The sequence below is a fragment of the Vicugna pacos genome, chromosome 3 (assembly GCF_048564905.1).
Source record: "Vicugna pacos chromosome 3, VicPac4, whole genome shotgun sequence".
Classification (NCBI taxonomy): domain Eukaryota; kingdom Metazoa; phylum Chordata; class Mammalia; order Artiodactyla; family Camelidae; genus Vicugna; species Vicugna pacos.
The window spans coordinates 43,956,919-43,983,694 of record NC_132989.1 but is presented as its reverse complement, the minus strand read 5'-3'; the positions used below and the strand labels follow the sequence as shown (position 1 = coordinate 43,983,694).

The window sequence follows — 26,776 nt, the reverse complement described above, 5'->3', positions numbered from 1 at the left end:
TGACCCCAGCAGTTTGCCAGAACTCCTTTTGCTCTGGCCTGAATTGTGCGCCCCGTTCCCCCTGGCCGACCTCCAGTTCATATGTTGAAGCTCTGCCCCTCAACATGATAGTCCCGGCAGACGGGGTCTTGGGAGGTGATTTGGTTTAGTTGAGGTCAGGAGGATGGGGACTGCATGATAGGATTAGCTAGTGCCCTTGTAAGGAGAGACGCCAGAGAGCTAGCTCTCTCGCTCACTCTCTCCCTGCCCTGTGGGGACTCGGTGAGAAGGCAGCCAGCCATCTGCAAGCCAGGAAGAGAGCCCTTAGCTGAAACCAACCATGCTGGCACCTTGAATTTGGACTGCCAACCCAAGTCTAGAACTATGAGAAAATAAATTCCTGTTATTTAAGCTGGCCTATGGTACTCTGTTACAGCAGCCTAGGCTAAGACACTGTTTTGGAAATCACCAGTGATTTCTTAGCAGGAAAAGGTCACTGGATTTTTTCAGTTACCGGTCGTTTTTTTGCAGCATTTAACCCTAAATCCTCCTTCCCTACTGGTGTCCTCTTTTCCAACCTCCACAGCCCTGTAGGTCTTAGATCTTTTCTTCTGTCCCTAAGATCCATCCTCAGCCTTGCTGTTACCCCCTCCCATGTGTATCACCTCCACATCAGCACGTAACCCTTCTGCTTCTTTGTCTGCAACATGCTCCTCATTTGGCTACTGAGGTAGTACCCAAAGTCTCCAGGTGCTCTTAACATAATCCAGTCACTAACATTTCCGGCCTGCACTGTGCACCTGACCTTTTTCCTGAGCGCTCAGCCTACACCTCGACCTGTGTGGACATGTCTGTCCATCTTCACGTTGCTGCATCTCAAACATGGTGTAACCCCAAACTTCTTTCACTCCCAGCAAAAACATGTTGTTTTGATTAACTTCTGACCTAAAGAGTAAAATAGAATGAAATAAAAATGAAAACCCAGAAAAGCTGAGGTAGTTTCTCTCTCCCTGTCTTCCTATGTGGTGTGTATTCAACCCTTGTTCCCTATTCGAAGTTCTTGAATATGACTCCTCTATCAGATCTTGTTAAAACTGGTACTCACTGATGATAAGGATGGATTATTATACACCTGGGAGAGCATTTCACACTCCTGTTTGTTCAGTTATTCACTGTAAGATTCATAGAGGAGTCTGAACTCCCTGTGTGCTGTGGGGAAGAATAAGAAGTATTTACTCATCACACATTTTCAGCTATAGATCCTCTAAGAGAGCTGAAAGAAATATATTTCCTCCTTATGTCTTAAAAAAAATCTTTGTTCTTTAAAAGAAGGATGTCCATTTCAGGGCAAGTCTGCCTTTAATTGCAAGGGAGACAGAATATGTTTCAAAAGAAAAATAATCAGGTCAGGTAGACTGGCTTAGGTAGACATAGTCAACTGACAGTTGTCCAGGCAGGGAGGTGTCCTTGTGGGTCTGGTTCACCAGTCAGTCCAATCCGGTGACCAGGCATGAATGTGCAACCCAAAATAAAATAGACATGGGCATTGCTCCTGAAATAAGAATTTTATCAAATGCCACTGATTCCAGAGCACTTCAGCTTCGGTCTAGAAAGCATGATAAGAATTACACTTTCACAGACTTTCTCCTTTTCTGATTAGATCACTTCACTCCTCGCCAGTAATATGAAGGCATCTTTAAAAATAAAAACAAGCTGGCATATTATTGTTTCCTTGGTACTAAACTTAGGAATTAGGCTGTGTTGCTAACTAGTTGCATAATTTCAGGTAAATTGCTTCGCCTCTCTGAGCTTTACTTGTCTTATTTGTAGAACACAGGTGATGATCCTGGCTTAGGTGATTGCTAAGGTCCCTTGCAGTCTGCCAGTCTGTGACTTTGCTGCCCCTGCCAGTTACGTAGGTGTGTACAATCTAATGCCTGCCTCCTTAGAAGCGTTTTTGTTTTTGTTTTTGTTTTTGTTTTTGTTTTGTTGGTAAGCTAGTAGCAACCATTAATCATTGCAACTCTAAACAGCAGCTTGGAAGCATTTCACAAATGCTTCTAAGTGAATGAAATAATGTACATTTAGAATCCTGTGAGATGATCCTTTGTGTTCCAAAGAGAAACTCCTGAGAACTTTGTAATTCTGTAATTACGAAACTAGCACCAATGGTGTATAGTTATCAACATTTCTCAATTGATCAAAGCTTCTGGGTTTTTTGTTTTTGTTTTTACTTAATTTGATCACTTGTTGGACCTTCCCTTGTTTTCTTCCTTTTCATCACCAGCATTAGCAGTTGGTGTTCTTTGGGGAGGCATTTCTTTCCCCAAACAGGTAAGTTACCACTTACCAAGAGTTACTATATACACTTTATACACAGCAGAAGGAAGCAAACTATAAAGTTACTTTGAGATGCTGATGCTGTGTCGTTAGCTAGACACCTTGACTAGCTGGGTGACGCCCTGCTGCTCAGAAGCAGCCTTGAAAACACACCTCAAATTCTTGCCTTTAAAAACTGCCATGAGCCCACAGAGTGTTTCTGACTTCCTGTTCCATTGCTCTTGACAGATGCGTATTCCTGAATGATACAGGGAAGTGAGAAGCCCCCAGCATCAGACTTCCACATGTGCTGCAGTTCCAAACTGACTGTCAGCTTACAAAGAGCCCTGGGAGAACTGGCTTTCATCACTCCCCAGTCCCAGAGTCCAACCTCCTTTCAGGAATGATGCCAGTAATGGTTCAGGAGATGAGAAAGATATGCAGCTCCAAGACTTTTGACCAAAGTCAGTGGGAGAAACGGTTGTACAAACTTTCTAATATTAAGGTTCAGTTGAACCTTTTTATACCTCATTTTTTGTGACACAAAACCCTGCCTGACCTTCTCACAAGGTTGCTTTCTACCTCTCATTACTGTTTACTTTGTGTGCTTGTCCTATAACATTCATTATGATAACCTTAAGGAGGAACCTTAACCGGGGAGGGTGCGTGCTCAGCTCGGCCCCTCCCTGCGGGGCCAAGAACACAGGCCGTCTACACTTCCCTTTTGCTTAGTTATGTTTCCATACAAGATCTTGACTACACTACTCTTTCTGAATTTCTAGATTTCATACATTTTTTTCTTTATTTCTACCATCTAACCCTGATTGTTTGCCTTCTTCAATGCAATAAATTGTCCTTCTGATCGAAATTGCCCACTCAGCAAGTGGCTGAGTGCTCCTTCAGCCTTGGGGTTCCATCCTACGTGCCATGTTGGTTTCTGTTATCTCCAGCCTCCTACTCTTCCCCAAGCTCCGTATGTCCCTGTTCAAGTTCACGTTCCTGTCCATGGGATCCTTTGAGACTGTCCATGTGCCCTTCCACCCTCGTGACCTGTCTAAAATCTGCTTGCCTTGAGAAGATTCCTCTTTAGTGGTGCTCCATGCAGGAAGTCTTCCTGGTCACTGCCCCCTGCAGCCCCAGAAGCTCCTGCTGTGTCCACTTGCAGCATCCTTCTTAGATTAGAATTAGTTTTGAACCTATGTGACTCCCAGAAGACAGCATCCATTTGGTTTTTGCTTTTCTGTCCTTGTTTTGTTGCTCAGGTACATTGAATGAGGATCCTTACTCGGCATTTCATGACACTGAAAGCCTTCTGCCTAAGGTGACATTTCTAGTGTGGTGTAATTCTTCAGACTGTGCTCTGACCTCAGGAAGGAATGTTTCCCACAATCAGCAGCTTCCTTCTCCCACCCCTTCCCTATTCACTCCTTTATAAAAGCCCATCCTAATGAAATAATTTCTTACAAAGCAGGAGATCTGGCAGGCACTATATGTTTTGGAACCTGCCAAGCCAAGAGGGTTTAAGGTGGATATGAAAGATTTTACAAATGCCATTTATACAAGGGATACAGCAGCAGCATTTATCTAGATTTTTTTTTTTTTTGGCTGTAAAACAGTCTCAGCCAAGCTGAGGCTGATTACATTGGCTATGCAACAAAGGTAATTTATTCATCATACACAAAATCTCCCATTAACTAAAATCGGAATTTTAAATGCTGATTGAAAGGAGAGCTGATGTATCAGGGCACAATTACCCTCTAGTCCAAAAAGGTGACTCTTAAGAGTACTTTTTAATTGTTTTCTTTCCTAAACCTAATTATCGTTGGCTTTGCAGGTGTCTAATAATTAACTGATTCGTGGAACATTAACCTATATTTTTTGCCTTCACCACTCCCATTCTAATTCATATTTTGCATGTCTGGGGGTTTTATATCTATTTAAAGTCTTCCCAGATTTCTGGGTGGCTTTTATTAGAAATGCCTCAGGGGCTCAGCTGAATTCCTTCCCTGGGAGGATGTTGATTTCTTGAGAGAACCAAGAACTCTGGAGACTTCTTCACATGTATCTCCCCAGCTTAAAAGGGCAGTTGCCTCTTCCCCAAGTTCCAGTGATCACCACTTAACCATCCTGGTGTAGAATTTTTCTATCCGGAACCCAAAACTGTGGACTTTCTGCCCCAACGGTTGTCACCAAGTTAAAGTGAATGCCAGGCCGAATTTCTTCTCTTCCTACCTTTCTTCACAGATACCCTCCCACTGGGGCTAAGCAGACACCTATGGACTTTGCAACCGCATAATTAAATTCCCTGACAATTTCCTTTTTTGGCTCGCTTGCCAAAGAAATGCTTCAAAGAGGGTTAATTTTTGCCTTCTCCATGTCTACATCCATTGTGTGTGTATCAATGGTACTGGTGTGGGAGGAGGTATGCGTGTGCTTTGAAATACACATGACAATATTCAGTTCTCTTAGCTTGCTCGTAGCTGATTCAGAGACCTTGGAGACCAGAGGCTGAGGGACCCATGACGGGCTGAGAGTGGGTGGGTGTGCTTGTGCAGATGAAACATGGCTGCATTTAAATGTCGTCTTCCCGCTCGCAGGTGCAAATTGAAGGAAGTAGACCACTGAGTGGTGTTCTCTCAGTGATTCCATTTTTTTCCCCACCCTACTCTCTTCCCCTATCCCTCAACTTCACTTACTTCCTTTGCAGAAAGTAGGTATGGTGTTTCTCAGACATGCTGACCCCTGTACCTCTCAGAGGATCTGTTCTGATGTGCACAGACAAGGTGCTGGTTTTCCAGTAGCTCCAGCTTCAACACTCTTATGTCCTCTTTCCAGAAGAAAGCCCACTGCTGGGACTCTGGTGGTGGTGGGATGAGCCGTTCCTGTCCACCATATTCTCAACTGTCCTGCTCACTGTGGCCTCGGTGCTGGGAGTCTCAGTTCTTTTTCACCTGGGTGTTTGAGGGGGTGAAGAGATCTGATTTCTTTAGGGAAGTCTCTGAAGGGGAAAAGTTTCTATTTGACTGATAGATGAATCTTGTTTGGTGTACAAGTAGGTATGTGGACACAGAAGTAAACTTTGAGTTTCAACCACTGACCATAAATGTGACCATCTATTTGGCCTGAAAGGAATCCTGGTCCATGTGGCCTGGAGAGGAAACCTCTGTTTTCTTTCTGAATGTCTTTTTCTTGTCCTTAAAAGACATACTCTCTAGGGATTTGTCTTATGTCTCTGTCAGCGGAGACTGACGCTCCTTTTTTTCTCAGGGAGGAAGATGAATACTCAGAACTGCGATCAGAACTCAGCCAGAGCCAACATGAGGTCAACGAGGACTCTCGCAGTGTAGACCAAGACCAGACCTCTGTCTCCATCCCCGAAAACCAGTCCACCATGGTCACTGCGGACATGGGTGAGTCTGTCTGCCATTTCTTCAAAGCTGGAGTTCGGTTTCTGGATTGTAATGGGAACTTTAGAAACGTAAGGCAGCCTGAATTAAAATTTCATTGGTCAAAGAGCTTGCTGAGCAGACGAAGCCATGTCCGTTCGAATTCTTTGCATACTCTTTTGCTGGTCAACATGGAACCAAAGAGCTGAATTCACTTTCTGCCTTGATGTTTGTGATTCAAACATATGTCTGCTCTGTTTGAAGATTCCTGCAAGTAGGGAAGCAGTTAAAAAGTTACAGTAAAACCTGTTACAGTAACAGCAGGAATGGAAAAGTAAGTGGCAACACATTGCAGTGGAGAAACCAATAGATTTTAGCCATTGGGAATAATCCACAGTGACTCTAACACGTTCCTCCTGAGTGACTAAGAGAATGGTCATATTCCTTAGCAAGGCGGTTTGGTTGAGAAATGCATTGGGACATAGATGTTATGTTTGAGGTGGTAAAGAAATGTCCACATGAAAATATCTGGTACAGCGTGTTGGTATGGTGTGTTTTAAACTGCACGTCATGACCCCTTAATGGTCTTGAAATCATATGAAAAAATTAAACATTTTTAAATGAAATCAAATAGGAAAAAATAGAGTGACAGTATTGTCTGATGAAACTTAACTTGTTGCATGTGTACATATAGTAGCCAAATGAAATGTTCCAGTTGTGGGTTGCAGTCGAGGTGTTGCAAAACTCCTGGTCTACTTGGAGATGCTTAACTAGATCTCTGGAGAGATTGGGGTTGAAGATAAAGGCTTTGAAGTTATGAGATAAGGAGATCCCTCTGGCTGAAATAGTGGAGTCAAAAGAGGGAGAGGCACCATGTCTTAGGAAATGTTCACTTACAGGAATAATGGGAAAAGAATGAGAAGGAAGAGTAATTATAATACAGTACAACAGAACTTAAATTTCATTGGGGAGACTTTAATCAAAGATTAAACATTTATGTTTAATTATAAACCTATATAAGTGCTGTAACGTGAAGAAACATAGTACCATGACAGTCTATCAAAGGAGGACAGCTTCCTCTAGAAAGTGACATTTGATTTGAGATCTGGAAGATAAGTAGAAACTGAGTAAGTGAAAGAGGAAGTGGCATTCAGGAGGAGGGTGCTGTCAAAGAGGTGGAAACAGCTGTGGAGGGCCCCGAGGTGTGAGATGGAGCCTCAGAGAAGTAGGCAGGAGCCAGACCATGCAAGATCTCATAGATCATGTTAGAGAGTCTGACCTTTGTTCAAAGACCCAGAAGAAACCACTAAATGATTTTCATAGTTCGGGGATTGGGGGATGAGATGATGAGATATGCATTTGGAATCAGTCATTCTGTAGTGAAGAAAATCAGTAGATCAAGGGTGAAAGGGCCAGCTAGGAAACTTGCAGACTCATTTCTAGGTGGGCAACATTGTTGCTAGGATTAGGGTGGTGGCAGCTGAGACATAGAAAAGCAGGCAGGTATAGAAAAGGCATAAAATTGGCAAGATCTGCTGGAGGATTGGAAATAGAGGGTGAAGGAGGAGGTAGGTATATGTGGGTGTCTGTGACCCATAACTGTCTGATTTGCTCAGTGGGACCAATCACCAATATGGGAGCAAAGGAAAAAGAAAAAGGACAAGGTGGTTTTGCTTTGAATTTTGTTTTGTTTTGCTTGGGGGAGGGTGGAGATCTTATGTTTTGTTTGGGCATAAGTTTGAGCCATTTGGAGGTATCTGGGTGGAGATGTGGAGAAGGCAGTAGGTATACATAAGCCAAAGAGGTCTGGGCTGAAGAAAATCAGTTGGGAGACATCAGGGTGTTTGCACACAGTTACTGGAACTATGGAAGTGGGTGTATAGAGTGAGAAATGCAGAGAGCTGGAGACTAAGCCTTGAGGACCACCAATGGGAGTTCGTGGCAGAGATGCACTTCTCAGCTTTTCGGTCTCCGTTTAAATGCATCTCCTCCAAAAGCATTTTGTGAGTGACAGTCTGTGCATGTCCCTGTGCTGACTCTGTTGCTGCCCCATTTGTTTCCTTCTTACATCACAATGAAATTTTAAATGCTGTATTTGTATTTCTTTACTTGACTGACTCTCCCACTAAGCCCTACTGGGCAGAAACATGTTTGTTTTATCTACTAGAACCTCTCCAGAGCCCACCACTGGGCCTGGCACAGAGTGTGTGTTCAGAGATACTTGTTGGAATGAATGAGTGAAAGCGATTCACCAACCCATCCACTAATCGATCAGCTAAAGCTGCAGAAAGGAAAGGTGGAGAGAGGTGTTCAGACGCTAGAGGGACAGAGAAGGGGCAGTAAGGAACAGGGGGTCAGCGGGATGGATTGCTGCTAAGGCTAGATAAGATGGATTTAATGACATTGAAGTCACTGAGAGCTTGAGCCAGACAGAAATGGGTTGAGGAGTGGCTATGTCTCCCAGGCCTGGGGTCTTGGCTTCAGGCTGAAACTATTTCCTGAACCCCAACCCAGGGCCTTAAGTTACAGCACCCACAAACCCCTGCGACCAGCCCCGCCCTGGGCCCTCATCCTACATGCTGAGTTACACCAGCATCATAATCTCTCACCCTAGCAGCCCCTGGCTTCTGGACTCTGCCTTCAGGGGTCAGATGAGTACAAGCAGCTGAGAGGTGCCCAGTCTCTGCAAGGAGACCTTCCTGCACTGATCCCTCCATTTATGTCTCTGAAATTGTTTTTTATGAAATTCAGCAAATAACCCAACTCCAACAAAGTTTCTTAATCAAATAGGCATGGAGAATGGAGGGCAGACCCACTAAGTGGGCTGGGTGTCTTCACTGCAGGACTTCTCAGGGCTCTTGCCGCAAAGGGAGCATCTGGAGCCTGGACTCCCCCAACAGGAGCTGGTATCCACCTGTCTGCCCTGTGAGCTGACTCTGTTTCCCCAGATCGTTCATCTCAAATCATTTATTGTCACCCTTTCCCTCAGTAACACGTTCAGTACAGCTGATAGTAGTGTCTTTCCCAGTGAGACTGGGCTGCTGGGGAGAAGGGACCCTGTCTGTCGCCCAATGCCTGGGTAGATTCCCTGCCCACAGTAGGAGACTTGACTCATTTATTCAGCACCTCCCTGGGAGCTGTGCTGGGGACTGGGGATGTGAGTCGCAGACTCTGGAGTTAGATGGCTGTACTCCCAGGCTCAAACCCCACATCCCCGGAGTGAAATCCTGACTCCTCACCCTGGCCTGCAGGGCCCTGCAGAACCTGGCATCTTCCACCAGAAGCCTTGTCTTCCCTGGTGATCCCTGCTTTTTTCCCAGCGCTGGCCACGCTGGCCTCCTCGCTGCCCCTGAGGCCTGACCAGCTTCTCCTGCCTCGGGGTCTCCATGTCCACTGCTGCTTCTGCGTGGAGCGCGCTTTCCGAAAACCCACGCGTGTCTTTCTCGTGCACCTCTCTCGGCAGAGGCCTTCCCAACCTTGGTGGAGTCCGAGAGCTTTCACTCCTCTCACACTGCATGCGCCCTTCCCTTCCCTGCTTCATTTTTCTTCGTAGCACTTAGCACTACCTGATGATACCACACGTTTGCACTTATTTCCTTCCGTATTACCAGTCGTTTATCAGGCTGTCTCGCTAGAGTGCAGGCTCCATGCAGGCAGGGACTTGGGCGTTCCTGTTTACCAACGTAACAGCGCCTACCCACAGAGGGTGCCCAGCCATGTGAGGAGCAGTGAACACCATCTTTGGAGGATGCAGACAAGGAAACAGGGGCTGACTAATAGTGGGACCACAATTCGAGGTGGACAGGGACCCCTAGTGACATCCTGGGGCGGCAGCATCAGAAGACTCTGCCAGAAGTCACAGCTAAGTACAAAGCTGAAGGATGAGTGGGGCAATGCAAGCGAAGAGCAGGGGGCAGGAGGAGAGTGCTGTGGACACAGGGCCTGCCCCTGCCAGGTCCCCTGGAGGGAAAACACTGGGGACAGCAAGCAGGAGGAGCCGAGGCCCCAGCGAAGCCCACTTCCTGCATGTTCATCGGAACTGGACGGCTGCCTCTTCTGACTCCTTTGCCATTTTCCGATTAAATTGCTTCAGTAGGGAAAAAGCTTCCATTTATAAACGCCATTATAGGAAATCATTAAAAAGCAGCCATTTCATTATGCCTGCTATGTTTGCAAACCTGCATTAGCAACCCAGAGGTTTTCTTGAGCTGGATTTTATATGCAGAGTTCGCTGCAGTGTGTTTGCTGATCTCCATTTAAGATAACAGGAGTATTCTCTTCATCAAAAAACACTTTCCTTTTGTTTTCAAATCCCACCCATCAGAGCCAGGCTGTCTCCTCAGGAAACTGGCTCCCCCCAGCACTGTCCTCAGAGCCTGGAGGAGTAAACCAGCAATTTAGAAAGTGCTTTGACTTACCTAAGCCATCATTTGAAGGAGAAAGGTCCCAGTGCTGTCACACTTCATCTTAAAATAAATTGCATTACCTCTGTTCAAACCTGGTCACATAATCGTTTGTAAAATAAAGGTAATTAAGTGGACAAAGATAAGGTAGGAATTATGGCTTGGGATTTTTATTTCTTCAACTTGGCAGAGAGTTCTAATTAAAAGGGAGCCTGGATATCATAGCTGATATGCGTTGCATGCTTACTTTGTGTTGAGTATTTTACATGCATCCTCGTGTTCGTTCCTCACCCTTGAAAAAGACCTTGTAAATCTCCTCATCCGTAAAACTGGGATGACAGAGTTCAGAGAGGGCAAGTCACTTGTCCAAGGCTGTTCAGCTCAGCAGTTGCTTTTGTTGTTGCTCCCGGTGTTTCTCCAGGTGGCTTTGCCTTTACCCCCCTCTGCTTAAGCTGTGAAAGGTGCCTGTGGTTGGTGCGCTCCACTTACTGCCATCCTTTGAGGTCTGTGGTGCTGGCGGTGGAATTAGGGAGCAGCTGTGTGATCACAGCACCTGGCTTAATAGTGGGGTGTTTGCTGTTAATCGAGACTTTGCAGATCTCCATCTTAGAAACAGCACTCTTAGAACAAATTGTGGTGGGCTGCAGTAGAGCCGAGCCCAGATATGTGAGATGGCTCAGCATGGCGTCACGCATGTTAGTATGTGCAGGGTGCACTCCCTAGCAGGCTGTCCTCCCAGCTCTGTTAATGCAACAGCAAAGCTTGTCTGGAACAGCTGTCTGTAAAGCAAACAAAACCTGTGACTTGATGGACCTTTGCACAGGCTGTGATGGGTTCTGCTCCCGAATTTTGCGATCTCTTCTTGTTTTAGGTGAGACATTCTTGCTTTTGGGGAACTGAACAGTGCTGAACTGTTGCACCCTGAGGGATGAGAGGAAGCATATGATACCATGCTTGCTGGTGTGATCACTGAGATAGAGATTTCCTCCTCATGCGTAATTTTTGGAGGACAACCAAGGAAGAATTTACACATGAAACCTGGCTCTTTGGCACGGCTGTGACTATGAAATATGTTTAACGTTAAAGCCAGATTTTCCTGGCTTAATGGCTCATGAAGCTTAATGGCTTCAGGAGAAATGTTCCAAATTGTCAAGCAGCCCCTCCCAGTAGGGAGAAGGGGGTGCGGGCCAGGAAAGACAGCCCTGCCTTCTCCAAAAACGATTTCTGCAGAGTGAGAGAGAAGTGTTTACAAAGGGAAGGCAGCCTGTCCAGAGAAAACTCGATTTTTGTTAGAAACGAGGCTCTGAGTAGGCCGTGATTCTCCAGCAGAGAATTTTTAAAGGAGAATCAGATTATTGGTAACCTAATTCTGAAACTTTGAGAAACCAGTCCCCAGGTTGGAAAAGTGAGGCCTGACACTCACACCCTGACTAGATGATGGAACAGGCCGAGCCCTGTGTGGTTTTTTTCTTTCTCCTGAATTTAACTGGGCAGCTTTCTTCCTCCCGGAAGATTGGCGAAGTTGGTCACCCCTGAGAGCCAAGCCTGGGGAAGGAAGCCTTGGAAGTTTCGAACATTGATTCACAGAGGCGTCTCTAAGGTGACCGTCTGCTTCCTCGCAGGGATCCGAGCTGGTCAGACAAGGTCTGTCTGAACGTTAACAGGGCCGAGTGGCTGAGGAAGCCACTCAAAACCACTCTGGAACTTTCCTTAGTAGCCACGCTTGCGAGCAGGAGAGATTATTGCTTCACTTCACTTTGTGTTACTTTGGAATTTTTGCCTCAGACTCTCTTTTTCAATAATTCTCCAGCCCCGCGAAGAGGTTGGGGTGTAAGGCAGGTGTGGAAAGGCACTGATCCACCACGTTGGTTCAGAATGGGCTCCATGACCGTGGGGATTCATGAGCTGCTTTTCTAGGACAATCAGTCTTTATGTTCTAAGCAGACCCTGTCTCCTCAGGTTGGATTGTTTTTTGATTGTCTGAAACTCATGACATGTTTTCCCTTAAAACCAGCGTCATAAAGGAGTGTTAGCTTTCCAGACCAGCCTCTGAAAGCCTATTTCATCTGTAATGGAAATAAAGTACGGGACCTCCCCAGTGATGCTACAGCCCCAACATCGCCGTGGACCCTGTTTGTGTGAGAGGAGATTCTGTTGATACATGTGGATGCCAGAAGCACATCTTACCCCTTCTCTTGATGGCTTTGAAAATTCCCCCACCCCTCCCACTGTCAGAGCCACGGGGTCCGGGACTGGGACTGAGGGCCACCTGTGTGTTGGCAGTGGCCACTGTCGAGGGCTAGAGACAGCCTGCCTCTTGAGCTGAGACCGACAATCCAGGCTCTGAGGAAGGCCCTTGGCCAGGAGGTTAGTGAACTCTGGGAGAGTGGTCAGAGGTGAGGCCCGAGAGCTGAGCAGGGACCGATGGTGGAGGGCCTTGGAGGTACAGTAGTGGGGCTGGAGTTTGTCCTCTAAATGCACCTCTGTCTCCTCAGGACAACCTCTCAGAGGTACAGGTACAGAATGATCTTGAAGGCTTTTCATAGAGATTCATGGTGTCAGTTTGTCCATTACTGGTGATATTGGGATGCTTTGACGTTAAAACCTCATCTTTATGAATCGTCTTGTCTTCAGTAGACCCTGGTACTGCGTGCATGACACAGCTGTAACTTCATGGATTTCGTCTTACTCCTTTCCCCTCAGACCCTCCCATCCTCTCCTTGGCACTTAGACCTGAAAGTCAGCTAGTCTGCTCTGTCATCTTTTGTTGTTTTGTCCTGGCTTTGCTGACTCCTTGCTGGAGTTAGGGAGGGCCTTGCTGCGTGCAGAGTGGAGGGCACTGCTGACAGGAAAGCAACAGCCCTCCTGGCTCAGCCACAGCAGGGTCCAAGCTGTTACATCCCTGGGGTGTCACATCCTGCCTCTTAGCAGAACGTCTGTCCTGATGCGGAAAGAGCCTGTAGTTCTTTCCTCACTTGAATCGCTTTGCAGGACACAACGTGTGCAGTCAGAACAGCAATTGGGGGGCGTGTGTCAGCCCGCGGAAGGCCATGGGGTGCGGTTGTATCCTGACCTGCTGCACCCCACCAGGTAAGGCTTTGAGACCGTTCACTGTGGGCTTACAGACGCTTCTGTTTCTCAGGCTGGCTGAAGTTCACTGTCGCTATTATTATCTCTAACTTTGGGGGAACCTGCCACCTCAGGGATCCACCTTCACTGAGAGCTTTCCTCCTCTTCAGCAGGGTATGGTATGCCACATGATAGGTCTTAGATTTGAGGATTTGGTCAGTGAGCAGGCTAAAACTTGATCCTTGTAAAGTTGGCTTAGAAAAATGTTTAATTTCTTTGACACATTCAACTCATATGGTCTTTATCAAGCACTACTTTGCGTCCAGTACCGTGAGCATCTGGGAACACGAGGATGGATGAACAGTGAGCGTCCCTGCTCCCCAGAGCCAGGCTTTGTAGGGTCCGTGTGTCAGGTAATAAGTAATTACGGGGAATATGATGCCTCAAAGAAAGTAGTGAGTATGAAACAATAGGTAATCAGGGAAGGCTTCCTGGAAAAGGAGATTTTAAGGCAAAGCTTTGAAAAAAGCCGTTATGAGGAAGAGAATGCAGGGCTTCCGAACTAAGCAGTGAACCACTGCCACTAACTGTGAAGTGAATGCCAAGCCCCAGGAGTAAGTACATTTGAGGCTGGGACTATATTTTGGAGCAGATTCATTCTAGTAAATGCACGCTACTGGAATCAGAGGACCAGGGGAATATTTCTAACACCCAGCCTGTTGAGCTGTATTTTTATTCAGGTTAGGGTTTTTCTGGGGATTTCAGAACAAGTAGAGACAGTCTTTAACACTGGATTCACAATGAACCAACTGTGCTGTAGCGTATTGTGGACAGCCCTGGGGACAGGCCTAGTTGATCCTGGGAGAGAAGGCAGAAGACCAGCCTGGCCCACCCGTGTGTGTTGAACTGAGCAGGCATGCTGGTCAGGCTTAATTTTCACAGCCAGCAATGTCCTCTGACTTCCTTTCCAGATTACCCAGGTACATGGGTTCTGTCTCATTGGAGAATTATAACCTGAACTGTCTTTTCTCCAGCTCCTCTCAGAAGTCTAACTGGGGAAAGTTTCACTTAGAAAAGACAGCCAAGGCAGGAGATGCAGTCGCTGGCAGCGGCGGGCAGCAGATGGGGTGAGGGAAGTGGGCGGAACAGTGGAGCCCTGTGGCCACACCGAGTCCAAAGGGCCACTCCACAGATGGTTGGGATCAGAAGAAACCATGTGAAATCTGCATAGGTGTGAAACTGGCTGAAGAAACTAGCAATCACGTTGCTTCACACTGCAGATGAAGTCCCCTGCACCTAAATTCTTTTCGCATCTGTTGCCAAAAACACATTGTCTCCCTAGTGAAACTGGAATGCCCTGTACTTTCTGGCAGGAGATCATTCATTTTTGTCTTGGCTGCCAGGAAGCTCAGGAGTAAGTGGAGACTCAGCCCCGGCAGCTGTGTTCACTTCCATTTGCTTCCTCAGCCTTTGCTGGTCCCAGTCATCGCACTTTCCCCTTATTTGTGGTCGTTTGCTGTGTGCCACCTCAAATTCCTTTTTGGAAGGATATAAATAACCTCTGGTGGAGGAATGTGTATGTGATACAGAGGGCCTCCTCTTTGTCTCAGGGACCTGGAGCAGAGCCATCGCCTTTCCTGCACAAAGCACAGCATGGCCGGAGCTGCTGCAGCAGGTCTGCCTGGTTGTGACCCTTCACACCAGAGTTCCAGGACAAGTGTGCCGTGCAGTAGCACTAAGGACATTCATAGAGTTGTGCAACCATCACCACTGTCCATTTCCAGAACTTTCTTATCCTCCTAGAGGCTCTGTATTCATTAAACAATCCTGCCCCATTCCCCCAGCCTCTGTAACCTCCACTCCATTTTCTGTCTCTCTAAATTTGCCTGCTCCAGGTATCTCGTATAAATGGGATCATACAGTGTTCATTCATTTGTAACTGACTTATCTCACTTGGCCTAATGTTCTCAAGGGTCATCCATGTTGTAGCAATAGCAGAATTCTGTTCTTTTTTAAGGCTGAGTAATATTCTATTGTGCGTTTATACCATATTTTGTTTATCCATTCATCCGTCAACAGATACTTGGGTTATTTCCATCTTTGGACCGTTGTGAATAATGCTGCACTGAACATTGGCACACAAGTATCTATTTGAGTCCTTGCTTTCAGTTCTTTGGGATACATACCTGGGAGTGGAATTGCTGGGTCACATGGTAATTCTATGTTTAACTTTTCGAAGATTCACCAAACTGTTCTCCAAGACAGCTGTACCATTTTACACTCTTATCAGCTATGTGCACTTGTTACAGTCTCTTCATATTCTTGTCAGCACTTGTTATTTTCTCTTATTGTTGTTTTTGATAACTGACAACCTAACAATTCTGTCAGTCTTGTTTTTAATGCATGCTGACAGCGTCTTCTTTTTAGGGAGTCTGTTAACATTTAGTGTATTTAATGATAAGATTGATTATGGGTCTTTCAGTTTGTTATTATTCCATTTTCTGTTTGTCCCTTCTGATTTTTTGTTCCTCTCTTCATCCTTTGTTCCTTCTTTTGGCCTAACTGAGTAGTTTCTAGAATTTTATGTTATCTGTTGGTTTTTGACTATGCCTCTAGCATTAGTTTTTAGTGGTTGTTCTGAGAATTACATTATACACCCTTAATTTCTCAGTCTACTCAGTGTTAATATTCCTCCTTTACCTGTGATTTCTGTCCCTATGTTGCCTTATTTGGGGCACAGTGGCTGTGAGTAGGTAGGCACAGGGGCCTGGGTGAGCTGGCCTGTGCTTGTACGCACAGCAGTCCTGGCTTCGGGTTACAGCAGTGTGGTGAAGACAGCCCTGGGCACAGAAGGCCAACACCATAGCTCCAGCCCTGCTGCCCACCCACTGTGCAGCCTTGAGTGAGTCACTAAATGTCTTTGAGCCTCAGACTCCTCCTTTGTGGAGCAAGGCTTACCGCCTGTCTGCTGGGATGGAACTTGATGATGTCTGTGAAAGCCCTTTCTGAAGTGTCAGAGGTGCTGATCAAACCAAAGGAGCTATGATCCTGTCTCAAGATCCTAAGTCACTGGGATCACCACCAAAATGAAGCACCTTTTTTTCGCTGGAGTAGAAAACACATAACATAAAATTCACCATCTTATTAGCAGATGCAAAGTACTGCATACACAATAGATAAACAACAAGGTCCCAGTGTATCACACAGAACTATATTCAATAGCTTGTAATAACTATTATGAAAAAGAATATATATAGTATCTATATTCCTGAATCACTATGCTGTACACCAGAAAGTAACACAACATTGTAAATCAACTATACGTCAATAAAAAAATTTACCATCTTAACCATCTTAATAACAGTCCATATTGTTAGAATATTCACATTGCTGTGCAACAGATCTCCAGAACTTTGATCTTGCAAAACAGAAACTCTGTACCCATTAAACAGTATCTGCCCCCATCCCCCTCCCTCCAGCCTTCGGTAATCACCATCCTACTTTCTGTTTCTATGAATTTGACTATTTTAGGTGCTTCATATAAGCAGAATCATACAGTATTTGTCTTTTTGTAACTGGCTTATTTCACTTAGCTTAATCTCTGTAAGATTCATCCATGTTGTATCCTGTGTCAGAATGTCCTTCCTTTTTAAGGCTGAGTTATGTTCCATTATATGTATATGCCACATTTTGTTTATCCATTCATCTGCCAGTGGATACCTGGGTTACTTCCATCGTTGGCTGTCACGGACATGATGTACAAGGACATGTCTGCAGCCCTGCTTTCAGTCTTTCTGGATATGTACCCAGCAGTGGAGGTGTTGGATCACATGGTAGTTCTGTTGTTAATTTCTAAGGAACCGCCGGACTGTTTTCCAAAGCAGTTGCACCATTTTACTCTTCCCACCAACATTGCACAAGGATCCCACTTTCTCTGCTTCCATGTCAACACCTGCTATTTTCCGTTGTTGTTGTTCATATAGTGGCCCTCCTAGTAGGCGTGAGGTGGTACTTCACTGTGGTTTTGATTTGTAAATGAGGCACCTTTTGTTTGTTCTGGGACCCTGGGTCCCTTGTCAGAGCATATCTGGTTCTGCTGGTCCCGTAATTCACACTTCTGGTTTTTTGTGAAGCCTCCAACTCCCTCGGCCTTCAGTGATGAAGCTTCGCCGCCTGGCAGGGCCCAGACTGTACAGGGTGTTGTAGGCCAAGGGAAGGAATTGAGGATTTCTGCCAAGTCTATATTTAGAAGAATGTGCCACAGACTGAAAGATAAGCGTCTTGGCCTATATCGAGCAGTGTTGGTCGGGGGAGCGGTGGTGAGTTGACTGGTGCTATGTGACAGCACTGACAGGACCCAGAATATCTGCTCCTGCCAGCCTAGCCACCTTGTCCTCCTAACAAGGGACAGCCAAGTATTACCTGATCACTAGTGGGCTCATGTGAAATCAGTGCCAAGCTCTGTGGATAACAGGCAGGAGTGTGTGGGATTCATCATGCAGCCCGTGTGATACACACTGGGCTTCGGTAGCCCTCCTTGATGTAAACAGAAGATGCTCCCTAGCTGTTTGCAGTCTTTGTGTTAATTTAAGCTCCTTTGTCAGTCTTCCTGATTTTCTGGCCTGTACTTGCATCATGTCCTCTGTGGTTCCTGTCCCTAGGGTGGTGGTGGACAGCTGAGAGAGAGGACCATGGCTTTTGCCACGTACATTTATGAGCCACTGTGTTCATCTTTGTACCCTGCTTCTAGCCTGAGGCCAGGGCACAGCAACTGATTAAAGAATGAGAAAGAAATAGTGATCAGATCCCTGCACTTGCCTCCTGCTCCCTGGAGCCCACCATCCCCAGGACACAGCCTGGTGGCACCTCTCAAGCCCTGCTGTGAGGACCCATCCTTAGACACGTCCAGGGTGATCAGGTGGGACTGTGCTAGGGAAATCCTTACAAACGGTTGAATAGAGGCATCTTTCTTCCTCATCCCACTCATGAAACCTTAATAATGCAAATAATTCAAGACTGTGTGTTAAACTCAGCTTAGGGTACCAGGAATCCCTGCACCTCAAGGTAAACCATCATTTGGAGAACCGTCTCCAGTTGTTACCCTGGAATTAAGTGTGTTCTGGAGATAGTTCCACCAGCATATGTGGTCGTTAAGGAGTGCCGCTCCTGGCTTTGGACTTCTTGTCTTAAGTGGGTGGTGGGCACCTGCCCTCCACCTCCAGAGGGGGCTTCTGCAGTGGGGATTGTCCCACCTCTGTCAGCGGCTCAGGGCATGAACCATGATGAAGACAAAAAGCATAAGGTGGATGTAAAACATGCTGCTGTTGACAGTCTGTGTTTCTCGTCTTGCTGGCTCTTAAATATATAATGATGTGGTGTTTATATTGGCTCATTTAGAAAATAACTTTTGATGGCCTATCTGTGTTGGAGATACAATGAGGAGGAAGATCAAGGTCCCTTCTTCCATGAAGCTTATATTTTAGTAGAGGAGAGATAACAAACGTGTAAGTCAGATCAGATAGTGAAAATTGCCATGGAGGAGACGGGATAACAGGACAGGGACGAAGCAGGGGCAAGAGCTTGGTGAGGAGGTGGCACTTGAGCTGAGAGCTGAATGTAAGAGCAAATGTGGGTGGAAATGAGTCTCAGCAGAGGAAACAACAAAGGAAAAGGGAGCCCTGGGGCAAACAGGAGGTTGGCATCTTCCAGGGATGGAGAGAAGGCAGGAGTGTGAACAAAGCATAGTGATGAAGGGGGAGGTGAACGGATGAGGCAAGGACCAGACAGATCAGTGGTTCCCACTTTGACTACACGTTAGAATTATCCGAGGAACCTAAAAAACATCTTCTGGTGCCAAAGCTCCACCTCTAGAGATTGTGATTTAATTGGCCTGGGTGGGGCCTGGATGTTGGTGTTTTATGAACGCTCCCCAGGGAGTTCCATAGTACAGCCTGGGTTGAGCACATCAACAGTGTTGATCATGCAGAGTCTTACAGACTGTGGTAAGGAGTTTAGACTTTTATTGAAAGACAGTGGGAAGCCATATACTAGTTTGGGCTGGGGAGTAGCATGATCTGACTTAGGTCCTTAAGAGACTCACTTTGGCTGCAGTGTGGGGACTGGAGGTAGGAGGTTGTTGAGGTAGTTCAGCTAAGAAATGATGGTGGCTTGGACCAACGCTGCTATCAGTAGAGATGGTTAGAAGAGGGCCGTTTGGGGATATGTTTTGGAGGCTGCAGTCACCAGATGGACTGGGTTTAGGATGTGAGGCAAAAGGAAATCAAGGTTGCCTAAGAGTTAACCAGGGTAACTGGATGGCTGGTACTGCTAGTCACAGACATGGGAGAGATGAGGAGAACAGGTCGGGGAGGAGGGGGAATAACTGTGTTCACTCATTGGAGTGGAAGCTTCAGATTTACCTTCTGTCTAGATTTAGGTAACTTGTAGATACACACAGTCAAAGCTGAACAAAAGATTCTGAGAGATCTATAATGCTGAGAGTTTCCTTGAAGTCTTCCACAGGTAAGCGCCAAAGGCAGTTGACCATTTTAGTGCATGGAACCTGTGCTGAGAATGGGAGGGGAGGGAAGTGTGAAGACATGAAGCTTCCTTCATGCAGAAATCAGGCTGGATGTAAAGGAAAGGTGTACTTTGATAAATTGTTATAGTTAACATCTGTTTTGCTGCAAGAATTCAGTGGCATAGTGATACACCGAATCCAACATAGATTCAGATATTTGTATTTGACTTTGAAGGGGATGTTTTCCCCCAACAAAATTATCTTTTAAGATAGGTCTAGTTTGCATTAAGATTATGATTAATTTTCCTTCCCTGACCACACCCTGGGTGTCCAGCAATTAAAAATAATCCAGATTTTTAAGTCAGAATCAAATTATTAAAATTGCTTACAAGACACTTACATGGAGAACAGTATGGAATTTGTTAGGACAGTTCATTTTCCCCCTGATAGAAGTTGTATAAATTGCAATGGTAGAGCAGGTTGAATGGTTACATCAGAAAAAGGAAAGCCTTGATTATAAGCTCACTGAGAGCAAAGACTGTCTCTTATAAAACAGTTTCTATTTTTTAAAATACCTAGTGTCTCTGCTCACTCTGGGACTTTTTAGTAAAAAAAATACTTGTTTAGTAAAGTTATGATATCTTTTTAACTGAAAGTCTTTCTTGAATTGGTACTTAACGTAAATAGCTAAGCAGGAAGGTTGACCAGAAGGCACCTGAGGTCCCAGCAGTCCCTTTGTTCTTACTAAAGAGACTCGAGACGTGGCTGCCATTGAGTGAAGGACTTTGAGTGAAAGACGAGAGAATTCAGCGTGGTGTGGCCATCTAGAAAATGGTCATGGTCTGAAACTCCTTAATAAAGCCTGTGCATTGGCTCCAGGCTTGGAAGTGGGGCCAGCAGCCTGTGAGATGAGGCTGCGTGGCGTTCAGCTCTGAAATGTCAGGCCCCCTTGCCGTCCTTTATACCTGAATGGGTTCCTCATAGTCAGTGAAACAGAGAGGGACCATTGCCCGACTGCCTGCTGACCTCGCTTTGTGCACCTTCTTCGCAGATAACTGCAGTGACCTGAACTCGGAACTGCAGAGGGTGCTGACCGGGCTGGAGAACGTCGTCTGCTGCCGGAAGAAGAGCAGCTGCAGCCTCTCTGTGGCCGAGGTGGACAGGCACATCGAGCAGCTCACCACAGCCAGCGAGCACTGTGACCTGGCTATTAAGGTAGTCACCCACCCCAGCCTCTCTGTCCTGGCTCTTGCAGACCATATGAGGGACATGATCAGATCCCTCTCTTCTGAAGTATGATTTTCCTCAAAAAACCTGTTAGGGAATGAGTGTTTCTAAGAAAGCCATTTTAGAGAGAGGGCCGCTCGGGAGAAGCAGGAGCCCCGAAAAATTTTATTGGGTTGGATCACAAAGAAGTCATAATATCAACAGTCAAGATTGCAGACACATAGAAAACAAATTTATGGTTACCAGTGCGGGAGAGGGGCTGGGGAGGGATAAACTGGGAGTTTGGGATTTGCAGATACTCACTACTATATATAAAATAGATAAACAACAAGGTCCTACTGTATAGCACGGGGATTCAAAATAGTCAATACCTTGTAATAGCTTATAATGAACAAGAATATGAAAAGGAATACATACATATGTATACATATACCTGAATCACTATGCTGCACATCAGTGAGTAACACAGCAATTGTAAATCGATTCTACCTCAATTTAAAAAAAAAAAAAAGACTAGCTTTGCTGCTAGTTCCTTGGAAACTGTTAGACTTCTAGTGTTGAACCACAGCATTTTAGTGTGGTTCATCATATAGCACTCTGGGGTTGTAAGATTAACATAGAAATTTTATTAAAGCCTCCAGGCCCCTAGAATGTTGTTTTAGGAGTTACCAGTTCGTGATGCTAACAAGGGGGAGGCTCTGGGCCTGAATGACTGCTCTCTCCTGAGCACACTGGACTGGGCCTCAGTCACGCCTTTCACATGCACACATCTTCCTGCTTAGGAAGGACCAGGTGAAAAAAATTTACTGCATCTGCACAAACATCCTGAACAATGGGAACATCAAGTCGTGTTGCTACGGGCCTCTGGTATCTCTATATCGCTTCACCAGAGCTTAGTGACCCAGGCCTAGCAATTCAACCTGAAAAGTCTGGGAGGAGCCTATGTGAAGGGAAAATGTGATGTGTTACTTAAAAAATGTCTGAGGACTCTGAGCCCAATCCAGGAATCCTGGATTTTTTCACACAAGAGCTGTGGTATCTTGAGGTAAACCATGATTCATGTCTATAATACATCTGGTTTTCCATCTTTATTCATCACAACTATAAATGTATAGTTGATGTGGTTTGGGGAGCAACCACTAGTGTTTCTTCCTCTGGAGGCTCCAGGCCCTGCATTTGATTGTAATGTCAACTTGGCTGGCTTCTAGCCCCAGCCTTAACACTGAAAGGGAGGGAGGAAGCCAAGGGCTTCTGCCAACCAGCTTGGGACAGAGCGGGCCCCGGAGCAGGGCTGAGTAGGGTATGAGTCTCCGATTTGAGAGGTAGGACAAAGCATCACATGTGGAAAGTGGCAGCAAGACTGGAACCCATGTGAGCTTCATCCCAGGGGTTCTTCGTCAGGGAACCCACATGAGCATCAGGAGCGACACAGCCTTGTATCACCATCACTCGTCTTTGAGACCTGTTTCACATCTCATCTCTCCACTGCCTTCTCCCCCTTCTCCACCTCCTCTTTCCAAATCAGTTGGCTTGTGCATCCTTTTCCAAAGGGCAGTTATTGTGAGTGAAGCTTCTGAAAGCAACCAGAGTGTGTACTTCCTTTTTTTTCAAATTTTATGCATGTTCTGTCTATTAATACTGGTGTTTTAAATGAATTTTTTAAAAGCTCTCCTAGTACTATGAAGATTCTGTCCTTTTTAAGCTCCTAGCTGTCTCATTAATTAAATCCCCACTGTTTTAGAAACCTCCGCAATGAGCTTCCTCTTTTCTGTGCCACTGAGGTTTATTTCTGTCTTTCATATCTTGAGACTGAACCTCATTCACACCTTCTGATTCTGATGTGACACCAAAAGCTGGAAATAATGCAGAGACTTCTCATAGTGCTGGTTTGGAACATGGGAAGCCTGTAATTTAGGAAACTTCAGTTTAGATTTTGTATGCAGTTTGCAGCTTTGAATTTGCTTTATCAGGATCACTGACTGACTTGCTGTCTGGTTATATGTATTCACCAACTCTGGAATGTGGGTGAATGAAGAAGATAAATACCTGTGTGGACAGGCAGTTAGCACTACAGGGGGACTTAAATACCAGGAAGGGGTTGTGTTTTTCTTACTCAGAGGACTGCTGGGTAATACAGACTATGACCCAGGCAAGTGACAGAGCCTCATCTGAAAATGGGGAGAGGATGATTGGGGGATATCACTGGTTACGATGACTTTACACAGTGAAATGTCTGTAGAACCCACCCCTCTGTGGACACTCACCCCCATCCAGCCTGTTTTCTCCCCCTCCCCTTTCCCGCAGGGAACTCACTTGGCTTGTCTTTGTGGCTGTGTTTTCCAGACAGTGGAAGAAATTGAGGGGGTCCTTGGCCGGGACCTGTATCCCAACCTGGCAGAAGAGCGGTCTCGATGGGAGAAGGAGCTGGCCGGGCTGAGGGAAGAGAACGAGAGCCTGACTGCCATGCTATGCAGCAAAGAGGAGGAGCTGAACAGGACCAAGGCCACCATGAACGCCATCCGGGAGGAGCGGGACCGCCTGCGGAGGAGGGTGAGCGCGCCCATTCCCACGGCCAGACCTGTCCCTGGGGGTGGGGCCGAGGGTGACCCCGAGAATTTGGTGGCATTTTTGGTCTTACGAATCACCATTCCTTTCTGGTTATGAAATCATTCTTGACAGTAGTCTGAAAGTGCTGAGGTTTAAAAACACTCTTCTCTGCAATCACAAATCTAAGTGGATGGTACAAATTCTACCGTGTAGTGATTCTCAGCCATTCCCCTGGTGCACACGTCTTCCCCAAGCTCAATTAGAATGTTCTTCTAAGGTAGGCTAATAACTTTTATAATTTGCAAAAATATATGGAATTTTCCCCTTTGCAGTTTCTTCTGTAAGTTTTCTTTTCAATTTATAGACCCTTTCTCACATAACCATACTGGATCTAGTATGAAATGTCATCTTCTCTAGTACAGAGATTAAAGGTAATAATCGTGTGTGTGTGTGTGTGTGTGTGTGTGTGTGTGTGTGTGTGTGTAATTCCTGGTAGTCACCCCAGCCTACTAAATGGCTCTGCAGCCTGAACAGGTCTGAGAACCACTTTGTTTGGGAAATACATCCATTACTAAAGGAGCTGATGTTTCAGGACAGAAACATTTGGCTGAATTGTTAAAGCACTCACTTGTCCAAAGAGGGTGTTTTTTTCTCAGGAACCCACAAGTACCCCTTTGTTTGGCTGTGAATTTGATCTGTGATTGGACAGGAGGTGAAGCAATGAATTCTTCCATCAGGATCAGTTCCCACTGAACCTCGCTTTGAATTACCGGACCGACCTAAGTCTCCTTCTCTGTCTTGGCAATATTAGAAGCTTGCTTTCTAGTTGTGCACTGACTGGTAGCTTTGCACACAGACAGAGGAGCAAGAATACATCTAGTTACTCACCATCACTCTTTAACTTGCTCTTCAATAAGGTCAGCCTGTGGACATCATCCTGCTTTCATCCACATGCTGTTTTCAGAGTTGCCATTATGTATGAATATGGAAGAAGTTACTATTTTTGAATGTTATCAACTCTTTTCCTCATTTGTGGCTAATGCCAGCATTCCTAACTCTCATATCTGAATGTCATTTTATCTGAACTCGTGCATAAGCTTATTTTCAGTACCCAGCTGTGTCGCTGTCCTTTCAACAGCAAGTGTAAATCATTGCAGTCAGCAAAGACTCTATCTGGGCAAGCTGGGGAAATTGACTTAGTGCTAAGGCCCACACCACCTGTAATTTCCTGGGTTACACTCCCCGATCATTATGACTAATGCCCTAATTAGGTGCGCTTGCTCTTGGCGTGCGGCATTCTGATGGTGCGTGTTTTGTGAAGGAAATGTTGGTCTTAGGCCTAATTACATATTGTGATTTAGAATAAATTTCCTCCTCTAACTTGAGTTACTATAGCACAAGACAGCCCTTGAGTGTGACTAGGAAAGGATAAAAAACCAAATTCCTCTTTTTCTAGTATTTTCTCCAACGGTGGAGGTTAGTATTTAGAACAGCAAGTGTGATGGTACCACACCAGGTACCTGGGCTCTGTGATCACCTGGTGTCACAGCCTGATGTAACAAGTCACCATGAGTCTTTGGCAAGTTACCTAACATCTCTGCTCCTCAGTTTCCTCCACCATGAAGTGGGGGTAATAATAGTGCCCAGTGCAGGAAAGTTAGGTAATCCTCATGAATTATCGAAGCACTTCACCAATGCCTGGAATGTAGTAAATGCTCAAACAGTATCAGTAGTTCTTGGGGGTAAAATCTAGAGTTCTCTCTTTAGTGCTCTGGAAAGAGTAACACCACATTATCTTTTTTTCCCTTAAGAATCTTTTAAGATATTTGAAGAACTCTGAGATGGACATGAAATACACACACACACACATTGTACTCAGAACCTTTCTTCTGATCACGTTTATTACATCTCAAGTTTTGCAGTTAGTATGATTTTATATGAAGGAACTTAAGGAACTTATAAAGGAGCTTGTGTCTCTTCCTCAGTTGGCAATGTCCTCAGGAATTTGTACACATCCCCACGAATTGGGTTTATTTCTCTTTTCCAAGACAGTTGTGGGTATCAGAATTTGCTAGATGTCTTTAGTTGCCAGCGTACTAGACTTTAAGTTCTGGATGACTTCCACCTACCACCACCCAACATATTTTATTTCCCTGAGGAGAAATATGTCTTTTGTGGTTGGTTGTCCTCTGTTCTTGACGATATGTAGTTCTATGCAGGGACTGAGGTACAGTTTCATCCCACAGTACCACGTAATAACATGGCTGGTTTGCCTTTGCTGTCTTTACAGCAACTCTGAATCCACAGTTCATCAGAGTTGCTTGTAAAGCAGTTGAGGCCACTTCTTTTATCACCCACATTCGTTGTGTAGAATTTGAACTGACCAGATCGATAGGATTGGTGCTTGCCCCCTGCCTGTAATTAAACAGAGTGCTCTCAGGAGGTTTTCTGAGCCTTGTTCAAGATTTAATGAAACTAGATCTTTAATGTCAGTTAACAGATCGTGCTACTTGGCAGAGCAGTAACTAAGGAACAACAGGCAGGCAATTTTTGTTATTGGTCCCAGCTCATTATTAAATGAGATAATTGTTTATTTCTGCATGCTCTGTAATAGAACCACTCATTTCCTCACACTTAAAGAAGTGAGTTAAATTTAGGCCAAGTAGAGTCTAGAAAGGGAAGCGCTTTGCTCTTTGTTCATTCATCAACTCATTCCGTCTGCACGGTCGGTCAGCTCCTCTGGGCCAAGCAGAGGGGATGCAGGATGACTAGGACACAGTCACTGGCCTGAAGGATGTTTGGGAGACAGGCAGGTAAACAGGTTGTTACAGTAGTACATGTCAAGCGGTTGGGAAGGGTGAACACAAAGGATGCCCTGGGAACTCACAGCAGGGACATGCGTTGGCAGGTTCAGCTTCTCTGCACTACACGTTTTTAACGTAATTGTTTAGGTCAACTGCCAGGTAGCAGAAAGGACCCATGTTTTCCCCAGATAGTTTGGTAAAGCAAACTGGATGTGACCACAGGCTCATGAATCTGTGTCCCATTGAATCAGACTTGAATCAAAAATAGGCCACACATTCCTTGAGATTTTGTGCAAATTTTTCAGAAAGTTCTGCACATCCATGGCATAAGGTGATGGTAGCAGAGTTTCTTCCTTGTACCCAGGGCCTACCTGGTTATCTTCACCATGTCTGGGAATGAATTCCATCACCCCTTCTAGGCTTCCTTCATGTTTGGGGTCTGACTTCTGCTTTGACTTTCTGGCCATCACTACGATCAATTCAAGAGACTAGAAGGCATGCTATTTTGAACCAAATAAAAGC

The 26,776-nt window shown here is 45.5% G+C and overlaps 1 protein-coding gene across 4 annotated transcripts in view; it reads left to right on the top strand.

Moving 5' to 3' along the window:
* Positions 1-26,776, top strand: part of MCC (MCC regulator of WNT signaling pathway) — a 386,214-nt gene that overhangs the window by 297,849 nt on the left and 61,589 nt on the right. For all 4 annotated transcript variants that reach the window (XM_031673172.2, XM_072958216.1, XM_006203973.4 and 1 more), the window contains 3 exons: positions 5,566-5,708; positions 20,728-20,891; positions 23,247-23,453. In XM_031673172.2, the coding sequence (XP_031529032.2) occupies positions 5,566-5,708; positions 20,728-20,891; positions 23,247-23,453 (514 nt within the window). The remainder of the gene's footprint in view (positions 1-5,565; positions 5,709-20,727; positions 20,892-23,246; positions 23,454-26,776) is intronic.